This window comes from Plecotus auritus (genome assembly GCF_963455305.1).
Source record: "Plecotus auritus genome assembly, chromosome: 3".
Classification (NCBI taxonomy): domain Eukaryota; kingdom Metazoa; phylum Chordata; class Mammalia; order Chiroptera; family Vespertilionidae; genus Plecotus; species Plecotus auritus.
Genome location: NC_137772.1, coordinates 132,166,998 through 132,188,711, shown reverse-complemented (window position 1 = coordinate 132,188,711; position 21,714 = coordinate 132,166,998). Strand labels below are relative to the sequence as shown.

General features: G+C 43.2%; 1 protein-coding gene and 1 pseudogene across 2 annotated transcripts in view; both read right to left on the bottom strand.

Annotated features, from left to right (window-relative positions):
* TULP3 (TUB like protein 3) overlaps nucleotides 1–21,714 on the bottom strand; it is a 98,526-nt gene that overhangs the window by 25,643 nt on the left and 51,169 nt on the right. Inside the window, exon 2 of the mRNA XM_080662711.1 lies at nucleotides 16,692–16,743. Coding sequence (XP_080518837.1) covers nucleotides 16,692–16,743 — 52 coding nt within the window. The remainder of the gene's footprint in view (nucleotides 1–16,691; nucleotides 16,744–21,714) is intronic.
* Nucleotides 9,976–10,662, bottom strand: LOC308243315 (SIN3-HDAC complex-associated factor-like; annotated as a pseudogene). Its single transcript has one exon. The product of its transcript is annotated as an SIN3-HDAC complex-associated factor-like (transcript).

Here is a 21,714-nt window from a genome sequence, read left to right as displayed (position 1 = left end):
GAAACAAAAACACAAGCTATAGCTAGTCCATTTTATTAATATATGTAAAGAAAAAAAATGTTCTATAGAAAAAGAGTATCCTGTTTGTGGTCTAGAAAAGGGGAACCAAGGAGCTAGAATTTCTCAGAGTGCAGCCAGCCTGTTCAAGAAAGAGAAATACTAAATCTGGTAGACAAGAGTATTCTCTTTACGGAAGAGCTTACTCATTTTAAGCACAAGAAACTATAAAAGACTTGTTCACAGCTTAATTAACTATCCCTCAGCACAATCTAATTTCATTTTCTCTGACTCCTTGCCTCCCAATCAGCCTGCTAATTTTCAATTTAACTTCTTAGGCATCATATTCCCAAGAATAAAGAATCATGCGCAGTAGAACTGAATGTACACTGGAAGAGTTAGAGTTCTCATTGTAAATTAATGAATTGATATCTGGTTTCAAAACTGACTGTTGTGAGTTTGACAGGTATGTTTGTGCTCTAGAAAAGGGAAGCCAAAGAGCTAGGTGTCACATGGTACATCTCGGTTCACTAAAAAAAACACATTCTTAGACCTGCACATGGCCAACTAAATTCCTGGTCACAATGATCCTATCAAGGTATCTGGTGAAGCCTTCCTCTACCAAATTTAAACTTACTTATATCAACAACTTAAAAATAAAATAAAAAACAGCCCATCCCAACCTGTATAGCTCAGTGGTTGAGTGTTAACCTACAAACCAGAAGGTCACAGTTCAATTCCTGGTCAGCGCATATGCCTAAGTTGCAGACTGGATCCCCAGTGTGGGGCATGCAGGAGGAAGCCAATCAATGATTCTCTCTCATCATTGATGTTTCTATCTTTCTCTCCCTTTCCCTTTTTCTCTGAAATCAATAAAAATATATTTTTAGGATTAAAAATAGTGGCAGAGTAGGAGGATGCTGCACGAACATGCTCCCAGGAACAAGCTGGAATTACAACTGAAATACAGAAAGGCTTCCTGAATAATCAACGGAAAACTCGCAGGAGAGAACCCTGATACCCAAGGACTGAAGGTGGAGACTGCATAGAGACTGGTAGGAGGGGTGGAGGCACCAAAGGGCTGGCTGGGCACCCACAGACAGCAATTGAAGTCCCAGAGAGATATCTCAGCTGTGAGGAGGTGCCACTGAGAACTCTGGGATCTAATCCCAAAGCTGGGCTCCCCAGCAGAGAGCAACAAAACTAAGGAGGGTACCCACATAACATCTAGCTGTGAAAAGCAGTGAGGTGCTGTCTGCCAGGGAGTGCCAGCTGAAAATTCAGGCACCCTCTTAAAGGGCCAACACACAAAAATTCCTTGTGGAGCCACCCACCTTGTGCTGGCAGAGGGAGGATGAAGTGGACTGGAGCTGTGAGAGCAGAACCCAGGACTGGGGACTTGGGGGATAGAGCTCAAAAGGCAGACACCCAAGTTTCCTGGGCTGAGCCATTCCCTCACGCAGCAGAGGACATCTTTCCCACACAGACATCTGCCTTGCCTGGGGGGAAGACAGTCAACACACACTATTGGAAAACACCTTGCCCTGAGGCCACTTGAGAGATTAAAAGTAACAATAGCCTCCGGGCAGAAGCAACTGCTCACCCTGTTGAAAAAACTCTCGCCACACCTGAAGGCAATTCAAGCCAGAATCCTATTAGTCTGTGGACAGAGGCGGTCTCTGGAGGTTTTGAGTCTTTGCCTTATCAAATTAGAAACAGCCTTTTTTTTTTTTTTAAATAAATCTTTATTCAGATTATTACAATTGTTTCTCCTTTTTCCCCCCATAGCTCCCCTCCACCCGGTTCCCACCCCACCTTCTGCCCTTACCTCCCCCCCACTGTCCTCATCCATAGGTGTATGATTTTTGTCCAGTCTCTTCCTGAACTCCCCCCATACCCTTTTCCCCTGAGAATTATCAGTCCACTCCCTTTCTATGCCCCTGATTCTATTATATTCACCAGATTATTCTGTTCCTCAGGTTTTTAATTCACTTGATTTTTAGGTTCACTTGTTGATAGATATGTATTTGTTGTTCATAATTTTTATCTTTACTTTGTTCTTCTTCCTCTTCTTTAAGAATACCTTTCAGCATTTCATATAATACTGGTTTGGTGGTGATGAACTCCTTTAGCCTTTTCTTATCTGTGAAGCTCTTTATCTGACCTTCAATTCTGAATGATAGCTTTGCTGGGTAGAGTAATCTTGGTTGTAGGTTCTTGCTATTCAACACTTTGAAAATTTCTTGCCACTCCCGTCTGGCCTGCATAGTTTCTGTTGAGAAATCAGCTGACAATCGTATGGGTGCTCCCTTGTAGGTAATTAACTGTTTTTCTCTTGCTGCTTTTAATATTATCTCTTCGTCTTTTACTCTTGGCATTTTAATTATGATGTGTCTTGGTGTGGTCCTCTTTGGATTCCTTTTGTTTGGGTTCTGTGCACTTCCTGGACTTGTAAGTCTATTTCTTTCACCAGGTGGGGGAAGTTTTCAGTCATTATTTCTTCAAATAGGTTTTCGGTATCTTGCTCTCTCTCTTCTTCTGGCACCCCCATAATTCTTTTTTTTTTTTAATACATTTTATTGATTTTCTTTACAGAGAGGAAGGGAGAGAGAAAGAGAGTTAGAAACATCGATGAGAGAGAAACATCGATCAGCTGCCTCCTGGACACCTCCCACCAGGGATGTGCCCGCAACCAAGGTACATGCCCTTGACCGGAATCGAACCCGGGACCCTTCAGTCCGCAAGCCGACGCTCCATCCACTGAGCCAAACCAGTCAGGGCACCCCCATAATTCTGATGTTGGTATGCTTGAAGTTGTCCCAGAGGCTTCTTACACTATCTTCAACTTTTTGGATTCTTTTTTCTTTTTGCTTTTTCGGTTGAGTGTTTTTTGCTTCTTTGTATTTCAATTCTTTGACTTGATTCTTGTGTTCCTCTAGTCTGTTGTTGGGTCTCTGTATAATATTTTTTATTTCAGTCAGTGTATGTTTAATTTCTAGTTGGTCTGTTTTCATATCTTCGAGGGTCTCGTTATATTTATCAGCCTTTTCTAGGATATTCTTTAAAAGCCTTATAACCGTGGTTTTGAATTCTATATCCAGTCATTTGTTTTCCTCCATTTCTTTCGTTTGTGATCTGTTTCTTTGACGCCGCATTTTCACTGCTTCCCTGAGTTGGTAGGGTAAATTTGTGTGCTAGGTTTCCTATATGGCCCAGTGGGTCGGCCTCCCCAGTTAACCTGAGGTGGACACTCTTGGTGCACCCCTTTGTGGACTGTGTGTACAGCCTTGTTGTAATTAAGTCTTGATTGTTGTTGGTATCACTGGGAGGAATTGACCTCCAGGCCAATTGGCTGTGAGGATCAGCTGTGTCTAAGCTGGGAAAAGTTCGGTGCTGGAGACAGCCTTATAGGATTAGACTTGCCAAATTGCAATAGCCTCTGTACTCAGCTTGGATGGGGTGGAGTCTCAGGGCGGAGCAGACAGTCTTGGCTTCCCGTCAGCCTTGCCCTTGTGCGCACGCCTCCAGACCTCTGCCTTCCCCGGCTCCCGAGCCTCTGCCCGAGAGTCCAGATTCCCCCCCCGTAAGAGCGTGGGTCCCCAGGGGCTCACCTGGAACTGGGGTTCAGTGCAGTCAGAACTGGTGTTCAGTGCAGTCAGGAGCTTCCGACTCCCTTCTGCTAGGGAAAGCCTGTGGCAACCTCCGTAGTCTTTGTGCACTCTGGCGCGCGCGCCTCCAGACCCCTGCCTGCCGTGGCTCCCTCAGGTCTCCCCTGGGTCTCTGAGTCTCCGGGTGCCTTTCTCTCTACCTGACAGTCCAGACTCCCCCTGTATGAGCCCGGGTCCACGGGGTTTCGCCCGGAACTGGGGTTCAGTGCAGTCGGAACTGGGGTTCAGTGCAGTTGGGGGCGTCCTTCCCCCTCCCGCCAGAGAAAGTCAGCCAGGCTCTCAGCCGCCCTTCCTCTCTGCGTGCACAAAGACCCTTTGCCGTACCTCCAATTCTCTGTGAGCTTTTCTCTTTCCTTCTAGTTGTAGAATTTCCACTCAGCCAGCTTTCCTGTGGTTCTGGATGGTGTCCGTTCTTTTAGTTGTAGTTTTGAAATTGTTGTGCGAGGCAGCAGTTTAGGTGATTTTAGAAACAGCCTTTAACACTGTCCTGCACTAGAGATTGAGAGGTGTAGAGGATCTACATAATACATAGTCACAAACCCATACAGACAGCCAACTGTCCAACTTTATTTCTCATGTTCGAACTTACCTCTGCTCTAGGCCTGAGCCTATTTCTATTCTCTCACCAACACCAAATTTGCAAGTAGTACTATGAGAAAGTGGGCAGCCAACACAGAAATGTCTCCTGAGACTACTGCTCAACTGTTGAGAAATATTCGTATCTTAGCAACCAAGCCTAGAATGCCCAACGTGTAACTGACCAATCAGCTCATATCTAAAGAACCTAAGGTGAAATAGAAAGCCCCTCCCCCCAATTTTGACTCCTGAGAGAAATGGCTTTATTATAACTTCTTTAAAATACCTGCCACAAAGCAGTTACTCAATAATTACCTATTGAGAGAAAAAATGAGTAAGTGAACTATTTTTATCTTATGTTGAATCAAAATTATGCACAAGGATTATACAAATATATGTTCACGATGACATTATTTACCAATAAACTTCAAAATACTCTTGACATTTCACAGTATATAGATACATTACAGTTCAAATACATGATGCAATTCATTAAAATAATTTTTAAATACTTTTTAATGACATAAGGAAATGTTCATACTACATTGTTTTTTAAAAAAAAGAGGTTTCATGCCCTGGCTGATGTGGCTCAGTTGCTTGAGTGTTATCCCAGGCACTGAAAGGTCACTGGTTTGATTCCTGGTCAGGGCACATGGTCAGGTTGTAGGCTTGATCCCCAGTCCTTAAGGTGGAGCTAATGTTAAGGGATAAGACTAAAGACAGGATCAAGGTAACTCAGGACAGGAGAAAAGAATGGGTGACTGGGTTTTTAACTTTGGCTTTTCAATTGGAATTGCTTTCTGGGAGTCTGAACAAAACATTTTACTGGATAAATGAGAGCCTGAACTCATTTGGCTCCAAAGATAAGGGGTATTTTCTCCCTTCAGTTTAAATAGGGGTATTCTTAGGTGACTAAGAATCCATGTGCAGGTGTCAAAGGGTATCCCTCACAATGTGCAGAAGCCCCATAAGGAATTCAAAATCAACTGTAATGTCTATGGAGGGGCATATTAAGGTTACCCAGAGCTCCGAGTCCTCAAGGTTGTAACAGACAGCTAGGGACAGAAACCAAGACACACAAGAGGGTTGAGGGTTGAGATGACAGGGGATGGGTATGGGGGGGGAAGGGTAGGGAGTGACAGCACCTTGAAGCTGATAGCATACTTCAACCCACTACACTATATCCCTAGAAATTTTGTTCAGACTCTTCATATCTCAAAATAAAACTAAAATTAACTTAAAAAAAAAAACACACCAACAACTATAGATTCAAACTGTGAACTTCAGGGCACAGCTACTATATTACAGAACTGAATATATCCTACTATTGTCCAAGTTTGTAAATAAGAAAATCATAAAATATCTACTATGAAAATTAATAAACAGAAACTTCATTCAAATGAAGTCAGGAGGGTAGAAGAGAGTTCTCACACATGTCACTCAATGCAAACTGTTGACCCCAACAGGAAGAGACGGTAGGTACCTTGCATCTCTGACAGGAGGTGAGAATACTAGTACTTTACTACCTCAGCAGAAAGAAGAGTCCTCCTCGCCCAGTAACAGCTCAGCCAGTGGGAGACTGCCATAACTCAGCCAATGAAAAACAACTATACTTGAAACTTTCAGTCCTCCAACAGACTCTTCACTTACAACAGTGCCTCCCAAGTCCATAAAAAAGTGGTTCTCACTTTTGTTTTTCTGGACTTGCCCATAGTTTGTTACTAGACTGAATGTCCCAAACCACAATTCCTTATTATTCCTGAATAAACCCATTTTGCTGGAGAAATATCTGGCTATTTATTTAAATTCAACATTATGTATGGGCAAGCTGACATTTGGTAAAAACTGTCACCTGATGTAGCACTCTAATTACCCTCACATGGTTTGGATGAGGGAGAAGAGAGGTGCTAATTGAGTGTTTTTTTAAAATACATTTTTATTGATTTCAGAGAGGAAAGGAGAAGAGAGAGATAGAAACATCAATGATGAGAGAGAATCATTGACTGGCTGCCTCCTGCATGCCCTCTACTTGGGATCAAACCCACAACCCAGGCATGTGCCCTGGCCAGAAATTGAACCATGACCTCCTGGTTCATAGATCAATACTCAACCACTGAGCCACACCAGCCAGGCTAAAATTTTTTGTATTTATTGATTTTAGAGAGGGAGGATGGAAAAGAGAAACATTGATTTGTTGTTCCATTATTTATGCATTCATTGGTTGATTCTTGTATGTGTCCTGACCAAGGATCGAGCCTGCAACCTTGGTATATTGGGAAGATGCTCTAACCAACAGAGCTACCCAGCCGGGGCTCATTTATGTTTTACCTTCCCTAAAAAGCTAAGAGTGCTTTAAAGGCTGCATACACAAAGGACTCCTTACAAACTTAGGGAAAGGTCAGGGGAGTCAGGAAGAGGACCCAAGGTTTGATGCTCTATGTGCAATTGAAATATGTTGACTTCTGGACTAAGTGCTACATAACCTTTAAATTTCCCAGTTCCCTTGGAAACTGAACAATAACTCAAAGTATCCATCTTCTCCAGAATCTGGTGGTATGCTAGATTTTCCTAGGGGCAAGATATTGAATAGTGATGCCAAAATAAATGAGGAAATAAAAGAGATTAGATGGGGAAAGGAGGTAATTTCCATCAAAGGGCTTAATCCAATCCTATATAATAAAAGGCTAGTATGCAAATTGTCCCCTGGAGAGTTCAGCCAACCGGGAGTTCAACCACTTGCTATGATGTGCACTGACCACCAGGGGGAGGCGCAAAATAAAGGCCCTGGCCGACAGCCGGAAGGCCCCAATTGGCCCTGATCGCTGGCCAGACCTAGGGACCCTACTCATGCACGAATTTCATGTACCAGGCCTCTAGTAAAATAATAAAGCTCAGGCAAGCCTCAAATTAATGATAGTTTAACTTCACTCACTGATTCTCAATTTTCCAAGGACTCCCTAGAGATGATAGGCTGGTTACATTATGACACTCTTGAATAGACTGGCTGACTACAAGGTACAACCGAGTTCAGAATGGTTGCCTGATATCTATCAGTTTGGCTAAAAATAACTAGCTTTCCTGGCATGCAAAGTGAGATCATAGGAAGATAAAACTGAAAGTTTTAAATCAGACTTCTTAAAATACTAGTTCAATGCACTGGTAACTGCCTCTCTTAGAAGGGTGTGAACAAATAGCTAGGCAACCTGACCTAAATAGACTATATTATATTTTAATCCATTGTATACCAGATGGCACAAATGTTTTCTACCTAATGTATATCCATGACTCAGTAACATCACTGAGTCTGAAAATCTATATTCTGTCGCCAGCTAAGGTATCCACATGCCCTGAAAATATGAGCACTATATCAAAACTAGTAAAAATAAAAGCAAATATACTCCATGGGAAAGATAGCTTTTCAATAAATGGTGGTGGGGCAACTGGATATCTACATGCAAAAGAATGAAGCTGGACTCTCACCTCACATCATACATAAAAATAAACTCAAAACAGATCAGAGAAAATCCAAAACTCTTTGAAGAAAACAAAGTAGCAAGTCTTTGTAGCCTTGGGTGGACAATGGCTTCTTAGACATGATACTAAAAGTGCATACAACAATAGAACTGTAGAAAATATCTACAAGTAATATTTCTGATAAGGAACTGAAGTTTAGACTATATAAAGAACTCTTACAACTCAACAAAAAGACAATAACACAATTTAAAAATGGGCAAAGGGCCCTAGCTCGTTTGGCTCAGTGATAGAACATCAATCCACGAACTGAGGAGTCCCAGGTTTGATTCCCGTCAAGGGCATGTGCCTCAGTTGCAGGCCCAGTCGGTGGAGGAGGCAACCAATCGATGTGTCTCTCTCAGATGGATGTCTCCTCTCTCTGCCTCTCCCCCTCCCTTCCCCTCTCTCTAAAAATCAATGGAAAAATATCCTTGGGTGAAGATTAACAACAACAACAAAAATGGGCAAAGGATTTGGATAGCCATTTCTCCTAAGAAGACATACAAATGGCCACTAAGTACTTTAAATATGCTCAACCATCATTAGTCATTAGGGAAATGCAAGTCAAAAATACATAATATCAATTCATGCCCACGAAAATAGCTATCATCAGAAGACTGGGGCCCAAGTTTGAGGATCTTACCTAAAATTACACAGCTATTAATGGCAGATCTAAAAGCACTAGAATTGCCCTAGCCGGTTTGGCTCAGTGTATAGAGTGTTGGCCTGCAGACTGAAGGGTCCCCAGTTTGATTCCAGTCAAGGGCACATGCCTGGGTTGCAGGCTCGGTCTCCAGGGGAGGGCATGCAGGAGGCAGCCAATCAGTGAGTCTCTCTCATCATTGATGTTTCTATCTCTCTCTCCCTCTACCTTCCTCTCTAAAATCAATGAAAAAAATTTAAAAAAAATAAAAGCATCAGAATTGCCCTAGCTGGTTTGGCTCAGTGGATAGAGTGTTGGCCTGCAGACTGAAGGGTCTCGAGTTTGATTCTGGTCAAGCGCATGAACCTCGGTTGCAGGCTCAATCCCCGTGCAGGAGGCAACCAATCAATATATCTCTCTCACACTGATGTTTCTCTGTCTCTCCCCCTCCACTCTCTCTAAAAATCAATAGAAAAATATACTCAGGTGAGAATTAACAAAAAATAAAAATAAATAAAAGCAGTAGAACCAAAGTCTTCTGATTACCAACCCAATGTTTTACTCACAAGGTGGTACCCCCTTTCTTGTTACAGGCCATTTGAATGTTCAACTTGCATTTGTGGAAATTCTTTTATGCCCTACTGAGTAATCCCCTTCTTGTGCATTTCAGGGCTCTTAACAGTATATGCACACACTATTTAACACCAAAATTTATACATCTGGTCCAAATAGATATTTTTAGAATTTAAAAAAATCCTATAAAATTGTGTCTTTTTTCCCTAATAAGATTAAATATATTCAATAATCTAGTAAAAGTTTTTATTATAAGTATCCAACAGTATAAAAAGTACAAAACAGATTTGTAGATTTCTAATGTATTAATACAAAGTGCATGACTACATACAGTACATCCTACAGGCAAAGAGGAAAAAGAAGACTGTGGCCCTGGCCCGGTAGCTCAGTTGGTTAGAGCATCATCCTGATATGACAACGTTGCGGGTTCCATCCCCAGTCGGAGTACATGTCAATGTTTTTCTATCTCTTTCTAAAATAAAAATAAAATTTAAATTAAAAAAAAAGACTGTGGTTGAAGCCTAATAATGAATAAATAAATAAATAAATAAATACAGAAGTAGAAATGATCTATACTATAGTATAGTCTACCAATACTGCAGCCAAAATGTATTTTTATAAAAAGAACCATTTCAAAATAAAAAGGTTAAAACTACATATGTCTATCATACAACAAATCCCATCTCTGTCCCCTGAAATTCCTCTAGTTTCATTCGTTAGAAGGGGATTTAAAAAAAAGACTTAAAGAGCACTTTATAGCAGCACTCAGTTTCCTCTGAAATACTCAGCATTTTAAACTTTATATATATGTCTATTTTTCTTTTAGTAAACTAGATACTGGCTTCAGTTGGTGGTACTTGTGGAAGGGAAGGAAAAATAATCCATTCAGAACTATTCCAGAAATTGTCTTTTGGCAGAATAGCAGGTATCCAAGAGTGTCATTTTTGTTGCTGTGGGTTTGTTTGTTGATTTTTTCCTAAAGTTTAAATTGTATTTTGTTTCCTTCTATATAAACCACAGGGACCACTCCTGAGTGGAGCGGGGCAGAGGCTCTGGCCCCCAGCTTCTCAGCAGCTGCTTTCTTATTGCTGCAGCAAGACTTGAATAGATGTGTGTCAATGAGGACTTCCCCAAAATGCCTTTACAGAAAATCCCACAACATATGTTCTGACTTTTCCAGTTTGTGAAATCTAAAGGAAAAATAACTGGCATTCTGTTAGAGCCCGCCCGAAGCCATCCCTGTCTCTGAGCCATCATCTGACTGGTTACTATAACAAGGAGATTGAGCTGGGGAAGCACTTGAGGTGGTACTGTGAGCATCAGAATTGTGATGTTTCAATTCCTTCTGCAGTTTGCTGATCTGCTTGCTTTTTATCTTGTTTCCAGGTAGAATTTTCACTTTCTTTGGTTTCAAGGTAGTCTATAGATTGGATCCTGGCCTTGCACCTACCACATGATTCCAGTTTTTATTTTTGTTTTAATCCTGCCAGCAATTTCTTCCCATCTTTTCACAAGCAGGACACAGGCGTTACAGATGTCTCCTGAACAAGTCTCATGCAACACAAAACGGGTCTGGAAGGCCTTTCCACAGCATTTGCTGTCCATGAATTGAGAACTGGAGGATTTAGCACTGCAAATACAGCAGCCTTCTATCCTTCAATACATCTATGGCTTGTAAAAACCAAACATCTTTTCTGCTGGGTAACAGTCTTCCAGAAACAGCTGTTCTGATACAAAAAATGAAAGTGTCCATGCTGCCTGCCACTACTGGAGTCAAATAAGTAGAGATGAAGTTGAATCTTTATGGTGTGTTTCTTAATCAGGTAGCAGGCAATCTGAGAGAGAGGCAGGTGTAACACCCTGAAAAGACTGTTCTGACATTTCAAGTCAGCCCTTCTATATGATACTAGAGGCCCAGCACACGAAATTTGTGCACAGGTACGGTCCCTAGCCCTGGCCTGCAATCAGGGCCATCTTCCCCAGCTGCCAGCAGCTGTCCCCGCCCCCCCGCCGCCACCTACCCCAGGTTCCCCGTTCACCATCGAGCAATCAGAGCCTGCCAGCCAGGAGGAGGGATGGAGAGGTTGGCCATTCTTGCCCATTCGCCAGCCCTGACCCCCAATGCCAGTCGCCCTTTGTGTGGGGGGCAACCAGCGGGGCGGGGGCCTTGGCCTAGTGCTTCCCACATCCACCGCCACTCACCCTGGTTTCCTATTCCCCATTGGGCGATTGGAGCCTGTGGGCTGGGGGCAGCCTTATTTTTATTTTACTTCATTGAGTGTCTGTCCCCTGGCGGTCAGTGCACGTCATAGCGAATGGTTGTTCCGCTGTTCAGTCCATTTCCATATTACCCTTTTATTATACAGGACTAGAGGCCCGGTGCATGAAATTCATGCACGGGGGGGAGGGGTGTCCCTCAGCCCAGCCTGCACACTCTCCAATCTGGGACATCCCTCCCACAATCCAGGGCTGCTGGCTCCCAACCATTCGCCTGCCTGCCTGCCTGCCTGATTGCCCCTAACCGCTTCTCCCTGCCAACCTGATCACCCCCTAACCACTCCCCTGCCAGCCTGATCGCCCCCTAACTGCCCTCCCCTGCCGGCCCGATTGCCCCTAACTGCTCTCCCCTGCTGGCCTGGTCACCCCTAAATGCTCTCCCCTGCAGGCCTGGTTGCCCCTAACTGCTCTCCCCTGCAGGCCTGGTTGCCCCCAACTGCCCTCCCCTGCAGGCCTGGTCTCCCCTAACTGCCCTCCCCTGCAAGCCTGGTCGCCCCCAACTGCCCGCCCCTGCAGACCTGGTCACACCTAACTGCTCGCCCCTGCAGGCCTGGTTGCCCCTAACTGCCTTCTCCTGCAGGTCTGGTCGCCCCTAACTGTCCTCCCCTGCAGGCCTGGTCGCCCCTAACTGTCCTCCCCTGCAGGCCTGGTTCCCCACAACTGCCCTCCCCTGAAGAGCTGGTCCCCCCCAACTGCCCTCCCAGCAGGCCTGGGTCCTCCCAACTGTCCTCCCTTGCAGGCCTGGTCCCTCCCAACTGCCCTCCCCTACAGGCCTGATCGCCCAACAACTGCCCTCCCTTGCCAGCCATCTTTTGGTGGACATCTTGTGTCCACATGGGGGTGGCCATCTTGTGTGTTTGAGTGATGGTCAATTTGCATATTACTGCTTTATTATATAGGATAGTTAGAGACTAGGAACAAAATTTAAAGTTAGTGAGTTCCCAGGGTCTGCTTTCTATTATATTGTACTGGCAAAGATTAGCCCTGGAAAAGATTAGCCCAGATCGCTGTCTCCCTTCAGATAGGTCCTGTCCTTGATTTAAAATATATTTTCTTTTGAGTGATAGGCTCATCTCAGCTCTGGGACTGCCTTATCTCCAGGCCTGTTCTTCTCTTGCAACACATCCTCCAGTTTCCCAGAGTATGTAAGAAAATCTCTTCTTTATAATGAGTTGCTATTAAACAACTGTGATTCTATTTCTATTACATGCCCCTCCCCTATCGGTTCCATGGCAATAACATTCTGGAGGTGCAGAGTACACACCAGGCCAACCCCACTTCCAATTGCTCCTTCCTCCTCAGCTGCCTGGCCTAGAAAGATTGCCTCCTATGGTTCTGCAGTTGCTACCACTGGCCAGGAAGGCATAGATTCGGCTTTCTAAATTGTATGTCTTCTAGGATACACTAGAAGTCTGTAACTGCCTCTGGTTAAGAACTGAGCCAAGTAGTAAGGGTGGTGGTGGATATTTTTCATCAAATATATTTTTTGTATTATTTGAATTATTACCATATGCAATGGAATGTAGAAAATAAGAGTTCATTACAATTATTCCTATCTTTGTGGTGGCAATAAATATATATATAATCAGAATTTTCCCAATGATCCCAGGAAAATTAGTTTATTTTCTCATTTTCTTTCCTTTTCCAGTATTAGAAAGAATTGTTTATTCACACCCTCACTGACATGACAGATGCATAACCCTGTTTGGGTCTCCACTTAGCAGCAGAATACCTTGCAGAGGAAAGTGCCCAAGGCAGCCATCTGTAATTGCTGGGATGTTTGTTGCTATTTTCCAACTCTGCCATAAAAAACTAGATCTGCTTAAAATGTTCCCCAGGCCTGGCCAGCGTGGCTTAGTGGTTGAGCGCTGACCTATGAACCATGAGGTCACAGTTCGATTCCCGGTCAGGGCACATGCCTGGGTTGTGGGCTTGATCCCCAGTGTGGGGCGTGCAGGAGGCAGCTGATCAATGATTTTTTCTCATCATTGATGTTTCTATCTCTCTCTCCCTCTCCCTTCCTCTCTGAAATCAATAAAAATATATTTTTAAAAAATGTTCCTGTCTCTTTAAAGGAAGCCAGGTAGAGGGAGGCTGCAGCTGCTATATTAACCTCAGCAGTGGTTTCAAGCCATAAAAAAACACTACAGCAGGGCTCCCCCTAGGACTGCTTGGTCACCCACACTGGGGTCCCCAGCCTTGGGCATCAGTCAGCTTGTCCTGAGGGATCCCTAAGCCTGAAAGTGGATTTTACTGATCAATCTGGAGCTGAACATATATGGCAATAGAGGTGACTGGCTGGTGGGGTGGGCCTGGCCCTCAGGTTGTGGAAGGTAGAGTGGCTAGGCACTCCCCCAGCCCAGAGCAAGCAAGGTCTGTCCTGTGCACTGCCACCAGGACCTGGGGAAAGCTCAGAGCACAGGCCCAGAGGTTCCAGGGTCCTTGTCCACATCAGCCAGTCCTGTGGTGCCCTCACCAAGGACGGTGAAGCTATAGCCAGCTAGGCAGAGCCACATGGCTCCAGACCTGCAGTGGCACTGCTGTCATTACTCAGGCCTCTGAGGCCAAGCTGCGCAGCCCTGTCAGAGCACTGAGGCCCCAGGTTCGCTCCTCTCCATGCAGTTCATGAGGCAGCAGGTGAGGAAGGCCCTGGCAAGTAGGCGCTGGTGCAGCTGACAATGGAGGCAATCACCACAGCCTTGAAGCAGGTCTCAGGCTTGCCCATGAGATCCCTGGGCACCGAGCTCTACCATCTGGTGGCCTGAGGGGTAGTGGAACTTAACGACAGTCTCCAGGGAAGTGCCATCGCCACAAAAGTTTTGAAAGGTGCCCTGCAGGGATTGCCACCGGCAAGTGCAAGTACCAGTGCTGGTCTGCATCTCCACCTTGCCCTACTGTGGAGGGTTGCTCTGTACATCTTTGCATGCTATGGCAAGACCCCTTTCCTAGTTTTTAATGATTCCACCTTTAATTTGTTATAAGTCCCATTACTAATTCCAACAGCAACATAAAAAAGCAAGACAAAACTTTAGAGGTCTTTTTAGTTACCTATGGAGTTTAAACACTTTGACTGTTAATGGTCCTGCATAGGTAGACTAGAGCTATAGAATTTCATGACTTAAAAAACGTTCATTTGAGCCCTGGCTAGTTTTGCTTAGGGGTTAGACCAGCCGTGGGCAAACTATGGCCCGCGGGCCGGATCCGGCCCGTTTGGCTGTTCTATCCGGCCCACGGAGCCGAAAGAGCGGAGGGTTCTCTTGCTCTCCCCTCCGCTCCTTCACCAGCAGCAGTGTTAACATGGCAACGTCAGGAAACGGCCACAGCTCCTTCTTCTGAGTGGGTGGATTTATATCCGCCCATTCAGTAGAAGGAACAACCTCTCAATCTTCCAGAGGCTCCTTGTAATGCCCGCGGACACGTCTCCTGACATCACCCTGGGAATGCGTAGACACGTCATCGTGGTGATGTAGGGAGACACGCCCCTGGAGAGCACAGTATCAGAGCCTTTCTGAGGTAAGATTAAGAGCTCTACTCAAACACAATTTTTTCCTGTTCCCACATTCTGTACATCACAATGACTTGTTAATAAAACAACAGACTTTCAGCTTTTAGTCACTTCAACTGGTGGCCTGTCCTTAGTCACAAAACCCTGAAACAGCACCAGAAGAGGTGCAACTGGAACTCATCGATCTTCAGTCTGACTTTGTCCTAAAGGAGAAATTAAGCTCTCTTGAACTAAGAGACTTTTATGCTTCACTTAATGAAGCCACTTTTCCAAACATCCGAAGGATGGCACAGAAGATACTGGTGCTGTTTGGGTCAACCTATATTTGTGAGCAGACATTTAGCGTCATGAACATCAACAAAGCCCCTCACAGATCCAGCTTAACTGACGAACACCTCAGATCTATCCTGAGAATAGCCACAACAAAACTAACTCCAGACTTTGATGCATTAGCTAAAAAAGGAGACCAACAACACTGTTCCCACTGAAGTTGATGTTTTAAAGACCAAAAACCTTTCAACCCAGTCTACATTGCCATCTACATCTACGTCCCGGGCATAATTTGGAAGTTGCACTAAAGAAAATGTTTAATTTACTGTTTACACATTTTGTTCTTTTCTATCTGTTTTAGTTTTAAATTATTTTATTATATTTAAGTTTAATTTGAAAGGCTTTTGTACCTTTCCTTTGTTAGGCAATTTTATTTTGCCTTTGCCATCTTCAATATAAGGTATGTTATTGTGCTATGATTCCTCCATTTTTTGAAGTTTCAAATTATAATAATTAGTGTTTACATTCTTCTTGTTAAAATGTTTGAAATGAATAAAACTATTGAAATAAAAAAAAAAGACCGTACCCTTTTATGTAATGATGTTTACTTTGAATCTATATTAGTTCACACAAACACTCCATCCATGCTTTTGTTCCGGCCCTCCGGTCCAGTTTAAGAATCCATTGTGGCCCTCGAGTCAAAAAGTTTGCCCACCCCTGGGTTAGACTGATGTGAAGGATCAGGGTTTGATTCCTGGTGAAGGGCATGTACCTTGGTTACAGGTTCCTCAGCCCTCCTAGGGGATCTTGAGGGAGGCAACCAATCAATGTCTCTCTCACATCCATGTTTCTCTCTCTCTCTCTACCCTCCCTCCCTTCTACTCTCTCTAGAAATCAATGGAAAAAAATATCAGGTGAGGATTAAAATAAATAAATAGATAACATTCATATGAAAAGGCAAATATTGGGTATAGGTTCTAAGGTGAGTAATCACGATGAGGATAGCATGTGACAACACAAAACTCTTGTTCATTTATTCCTTCCTTCACTCAAATATTTAATGAAGATTATGTACCCAGCCTTATGCTAGGAACTTCTGATATAACAGTCATCATAAATAGACTTGCCTCCTGTTCTCATGGAACTTACTTTGTTTAGTGGAGGATACAAGCATAAATCAAATCATTTGAAAAAATTTAATGTGTAGCTAAAATTGGGACCAGTGCTGTAAACAAAATTATTCTGCAGGCAATGGAAGTTTTTAAACAAGCATAGCAGCATGTTCAGATCTGCAGATTAGGGTAAGAAAAAAATCTTGTAGTTAAGTGAAATTACAGTGTAGAGAGGTACTTAAGGTAGTAGGACCAAATAAGTACATAGAATTACAATGTTAACATTCTTCTAATTCTTATAAAAGGTATCAAGAATTTTCAGTGATTACAAATCTAAGGCCAGTTTTATTGCTGATGTCCTCAAAACACTTTGCTCTTGCCATAGCCCAGGGCCTTGGTTCAGCAGATACTAAGTCTAGACCCTGCTTAGTGAGTAATATCAGAGCCTTTTCCTATCAGGTCTTCTTTCCATGACACTGCCAAGACTTCAGAGTCAAGACTATCCATCATGGTCAGTATAGTTCTCCACTTATTTCAAAAGAGAAGACTCTACTCACCTGATTATCGAGTTTCAGCTGTCGAAGCTTCATAGCCTCATCTTCAAAGGCACTGTTTTGAAAAAGTGAAAAGAAAACATGTAAAGAGAAAACCTTTTAAAACCATGTCAATATCATCTTTTCCATGTATTACCATGGGCTATTTGGAATCAATGAATTCTGCCTTAGGGAAAACATCAGTTTTAGGATGCTGCCCACACTGACTTGCCATCCTTAATGCCACACTTATTCCACAGAGGACCTGAGGATATTTTTCCCATTGATTATTAGAGTGGAAGGGAGGAGGAGAGACAGAGAGAGAGAAACATTGACGTGAGAATGACACATCAATTGGTTGCCTCCAGAACTCACCCCGACTGGCACGGGGGCGTGGAAGATGGGGGGCAGATCGGGCCTGCAACCAAGGTACATGTGCCCTTGACTGGAATTAAACCCACAACCCTTCAGTCTGAGAGCCAGCACTCTAATCACTGAGCAAAACCAGCTAGGGCAACAGATTTTTTTTTTTTTTAATGGAAGAAAACAAAAATGGAATCAAATTACATCTTCTATTAATAAACCAAATTCTTTTGAACTTTTTTTAAAGTATATTTTTATTGATTTCAGAGAGAAAGGGAGAGGGAGAAAGAGATAGAAATATCAATGATGAGAGAGAATCATTGATCGGTTGCCTCCTGCACACCCCCTACTGGGGATCGAGGCTGCAACCCAGGCATGTGCCCTAGACTGGAATTGAACCCGGGACCCTTCAGTCCGCAGGCCAACTCTCTATCCACTGAGCCAAACCAGTAGGGCCCTTTTTAACTTTCTAAAAACTCGCTCTGAAGCCTTTTCCTAATTTAAGATTTTATTTTGTTACCCAACATTCTTGGAAAGAATAAACTATAAAACAAAGCAGAGGAAACCAAGATGGCGGCATAGGTAAGCACCAAAACTGCAGCCTCACACAACAATTTCAAAACTACAACTAAAAGACAGAACGGACACCATCCAGAACCACAGGAAAGCTGGCTGAGTGAAAATTCTACAACTAGAAGGAAAGAGAAAAGCTCACAGAGAATTGGAGGTACGGCAAAGGGTCTTTGTGCACGCAGAGAGGAAGGGCGGCTGAGAGCCTGGCTGACTTTCTCTGGCGGAAGGGGGAAGGGAGCCCCCGACCGCACTGAACCCCAGTTCTGACTGCACTGAACCCCAGTTCCGGGCGAGCCACTGGGGACCCACGCTCTTACAAGGGGAGTCTGGACTCTCGGGCGGAGGCTCAGGAGCCGGGGAAAGCAGAGGTCTGAAGGCGCATGTGCACGCTAGGGCAAGGCTGACGGGAAGCCAAGACTGAGACTCCACCCCATCCAAGCTGAGCACAGAGGCTATTGCAATTTGGCAAGTCTAATCCTATAAGGCTGTCTCCAGCACCGAACTTCTCCCAGCATAGACACAGCTGATCCTTACAGCCAACTGGCCTGGAGGTCAATTCTTCCCAGTGATACCAACAACAATCAAGACTTAATTACAACAAGGCTGTACACACAGTCCACAAAGGGGTGCACCAAGAGTGTCCACCTCAGGTTAACTGGGGAGGCAGACCCACTGGGCCATATAGGAAACCTAGCACACAAATATACCGTACCAACTCAGGGAAGCAGTGAACATGCGGCGTCAAAGAATCAGATCACAAACGAAAGAAATGGAGGAAAAAAAACGACTGGATATAGAATTCAAAACCACGGTTATAAGGCTTTTTAAGAATATCCTAGAAAAGGCCGATAAATATAACGAGACCCTCGAAGATATGAAAAAGGACCAACTAGAAATTAAACATACACTGACTGAAATAAAAAATATTATACAGAGACCCAAAAACAGACTAGAGAAACACAAAAATCAAGTCAAAGAATTGAAATACAAAGAAGCAAAAAACACTCAACCGAAAAAGCAAAAAGAAAAAAAAATCCAAAAATTTGAAGATAGTGTAAGGAGCCTCTGGGATAACCTCAAGCGTACCAACATCAGAATTATGGGGGTGCCAGAAGAAGAGAGAGAGCAAGATACTGAAAACCTATTGGAAGAAATAATGACTGAAAACTTCCCCCACCTGGTGAAAGAAATAGACTTACAAGTCCAGGAAGCCCACAGAACCCCAAACAAAGAGGGGGCACACCAAGACACATCATAATTAAAATGCCAAGAGCAAAAGACAAAGAGAGAATATTAAAAGCAGCAAGAGAAAAACAGTTAATTACCTACAAGGGAGCACCCATACGATTGTCAGCTGATTTCTCAACAGAAACTATGCAGGCCAGACGGGAGTGGCAAGAAATTTTCAATGTGATGAATAGCAAGAACCTACAACCAAGATTACTCTACCCAGCAAAGCTATCATTCAGAATTGAAGGGCAGATAAAGAGCTTCACAGATAAGAAAAAGCTAAAAGAGTTCATCACCACCAAACCAGTATTATATGAAATGCTGAAAGGTATTCTTAAAGAAGAGGAAGAAGAAAAAAGTAAAGATAAAAATTATGAACAACAAATACATATCTATCAACAAGTGAACCTAAAAATCAAGTGAATTAAAAACCTGAGGAACAGAATAATCTGGTGAATATAATAGAATCAGGGGCATAGAAAGGGAGTGGGCTGATAATTCTCAGGGGGAAAAGGGTATGGGGGGTTCATGAAGAGACTGGACAAAAATCATACACCTATGGATGAGGACAGTGGGGGGGGGGGGGTAAGGGCAGAAGATGGGGTGGGAACTGGGTGGAGGGGAGCTATGGGGGGAAAAAGGAGAAACAATTGTAATAATCTGAATAAAGATTTATTAAAAAAACAAAACAAAAAACAACAAAGCAGAAATGATCCTCAATTATTTGTATTATAAATTTTTACTGGGAGCTTACAGTTGGTTGGAGCATTATCCCGTACACCGGTCCAGGCACATACCTAGGTTGGGAGTTCCCTCCCCAGTCAGGGTGAGTACAGGAGGCAACCAATCTATGTTTCTCTCTCACATCGATGTTTCTGTGTGTGTGTGTGTGTGTGTGTGTGTGTGTGTGTGTGTGCGCGCGCGCGTGTCTCCCTTCTCTGTAAAAATCAACAGGAAACATCCTGGGATGAGGATTTTTTTAAAAATAGAAGACAAATTCCATGGCTACAAAGGCAAGCATGGCTTTTCCTGGCTACAAAGGCAAGCATGGCTTTTCCTGCATTTGGGGTAAATACACCAAAGTATCTATCCATGGTTTAATGGTTTAACCACGACATTCCTATATTTTAGAAGGTTTTACGCATTTTAATAATGCATAGCAACTTGGAACCTGCATACCATCTTCAAGACTCTTTCTGCCTATTAATCCTTTAGCCATATGTGTGGAGGAGCATTCTAATTCTCTGACAATCTCCTCTATTAACTCCCTTATATCCTTCATGTTTGTTTTTTTTTTAAAAAAAAAAACAACACAAACCCTGGATATTCAAAAGAAACCATTTCCTTTTTTCCTGCTCAAAGGAAGACAAACAAATAAATAAAAATGCAGGGTACAATTCTGGCCTCAGCTCTGTGGGCCCCTACATTTCTCCTAGATATGTTCCTGATTTCCTTAATGTCATTAGTCCTCAATCACAAATTTTACTATTGTAGCTTAATGAATACAATACTGGAATATTATTAGTATTCAGTAGATTTTAGTATAAATCTGAAAAAGTTCTACATAAAACAACTAAGGGGAAAAATATTATGAACATTATATAAGAAAGGACAAATTGGTGAAAAAATCCAGTTATGGATTTTCAACAACTACTACTGTGATTCTTCCTCCAACTGGTTTTGCCTTAACTCCAAACCAGAATGCAAAACCCTCTGGCATGTAAAAAAATAAAATAAAAATCATCCTATGCCCCTCCCATCTGAATGCTAAAGTAACCCAAATAAAGCTAAATTCTGACACACGACTGAAGTCCTCAAACATTTCTCTGAAGGCCTCTAATAATGAAACCAGGTGTGTTTTTTTCAATACCCTGTGTTGACACCTTTTAATTCCTTTCATCAAGCCTGGGCAAGCTGAGTAATTTAAGTAAACAGGGTATAATCAAAGCATTTAACCTTAACACGAGACACTAAAAAGGAGCTATGTAACATTTAGATGCCTCTTATACATCAAAGCTGTACTTTTTCTGAGCTCTAGTGTTAAATTGTAACAGCTGAAATAATAAAGATATTTTATGTACTTATATTAAACCTGAACTAAATTTCTAGTCTAAACTGGACTATGATCTTACTGAATTTTCATTTTTCCCTTTAATATTCTCTTTCCCTCATTTCAAACTAAGTTGCCAAATAGCAAACCTAACCAAGCCTGACTAATAAATCAACACAAAACATGGAGACTGGTGGAAGGGGTGGAGACGTGGAAAAGGCTGACCACACCATGTGTCAGATAAAAATCAGGAGAGAGATCTTGGCTACAGAGGTCACCCCCTGAGGAGTGAGGGGTCCCTGCCCCACACCAGGACCTCCACCCCAGTGTTCCAGTGCCAGGAAGAGAAGTTTCCATTACTCTGGCTGTAAAAACCAGTGGGGACTGCGACTCAGTGAAACAAAGAGCTGCTGGAGTCCCAGGTGTTCCTCTTAAAGAGCCTGCTCACCTACTTAATCAGACTCCTTGATCTGAGCTCCAGCAGTGGGGTAGCATCTTGTAAGGCACCAGGGACAAATGGGGAGGAACTAAATAAAGTATCTGACATTAGGGTGAGAGCTGGAGGGGCAGCTTTCTCCCAGAGAAAAGTGCTGGCAGAGGCCATTTCTCCTTTTCTGAGCCTTCCCCACACAGAGCCAGCAGGTGGGTGCCATATCTGAGTCATCAATCTGGTTAATGCTCACCCTGTCCTAGTGATTCCCTGAAACTCCACCCCACCCAACTTTCAGGCTCACCCAAGCTGTTTACAGTGGCTTTTCCATACTAATGCCTGTCTTAGCTCCTGCTTCAGACTTTCCTAAAATCTCTCAAGCAGCACCTGGCCTCGGAGCA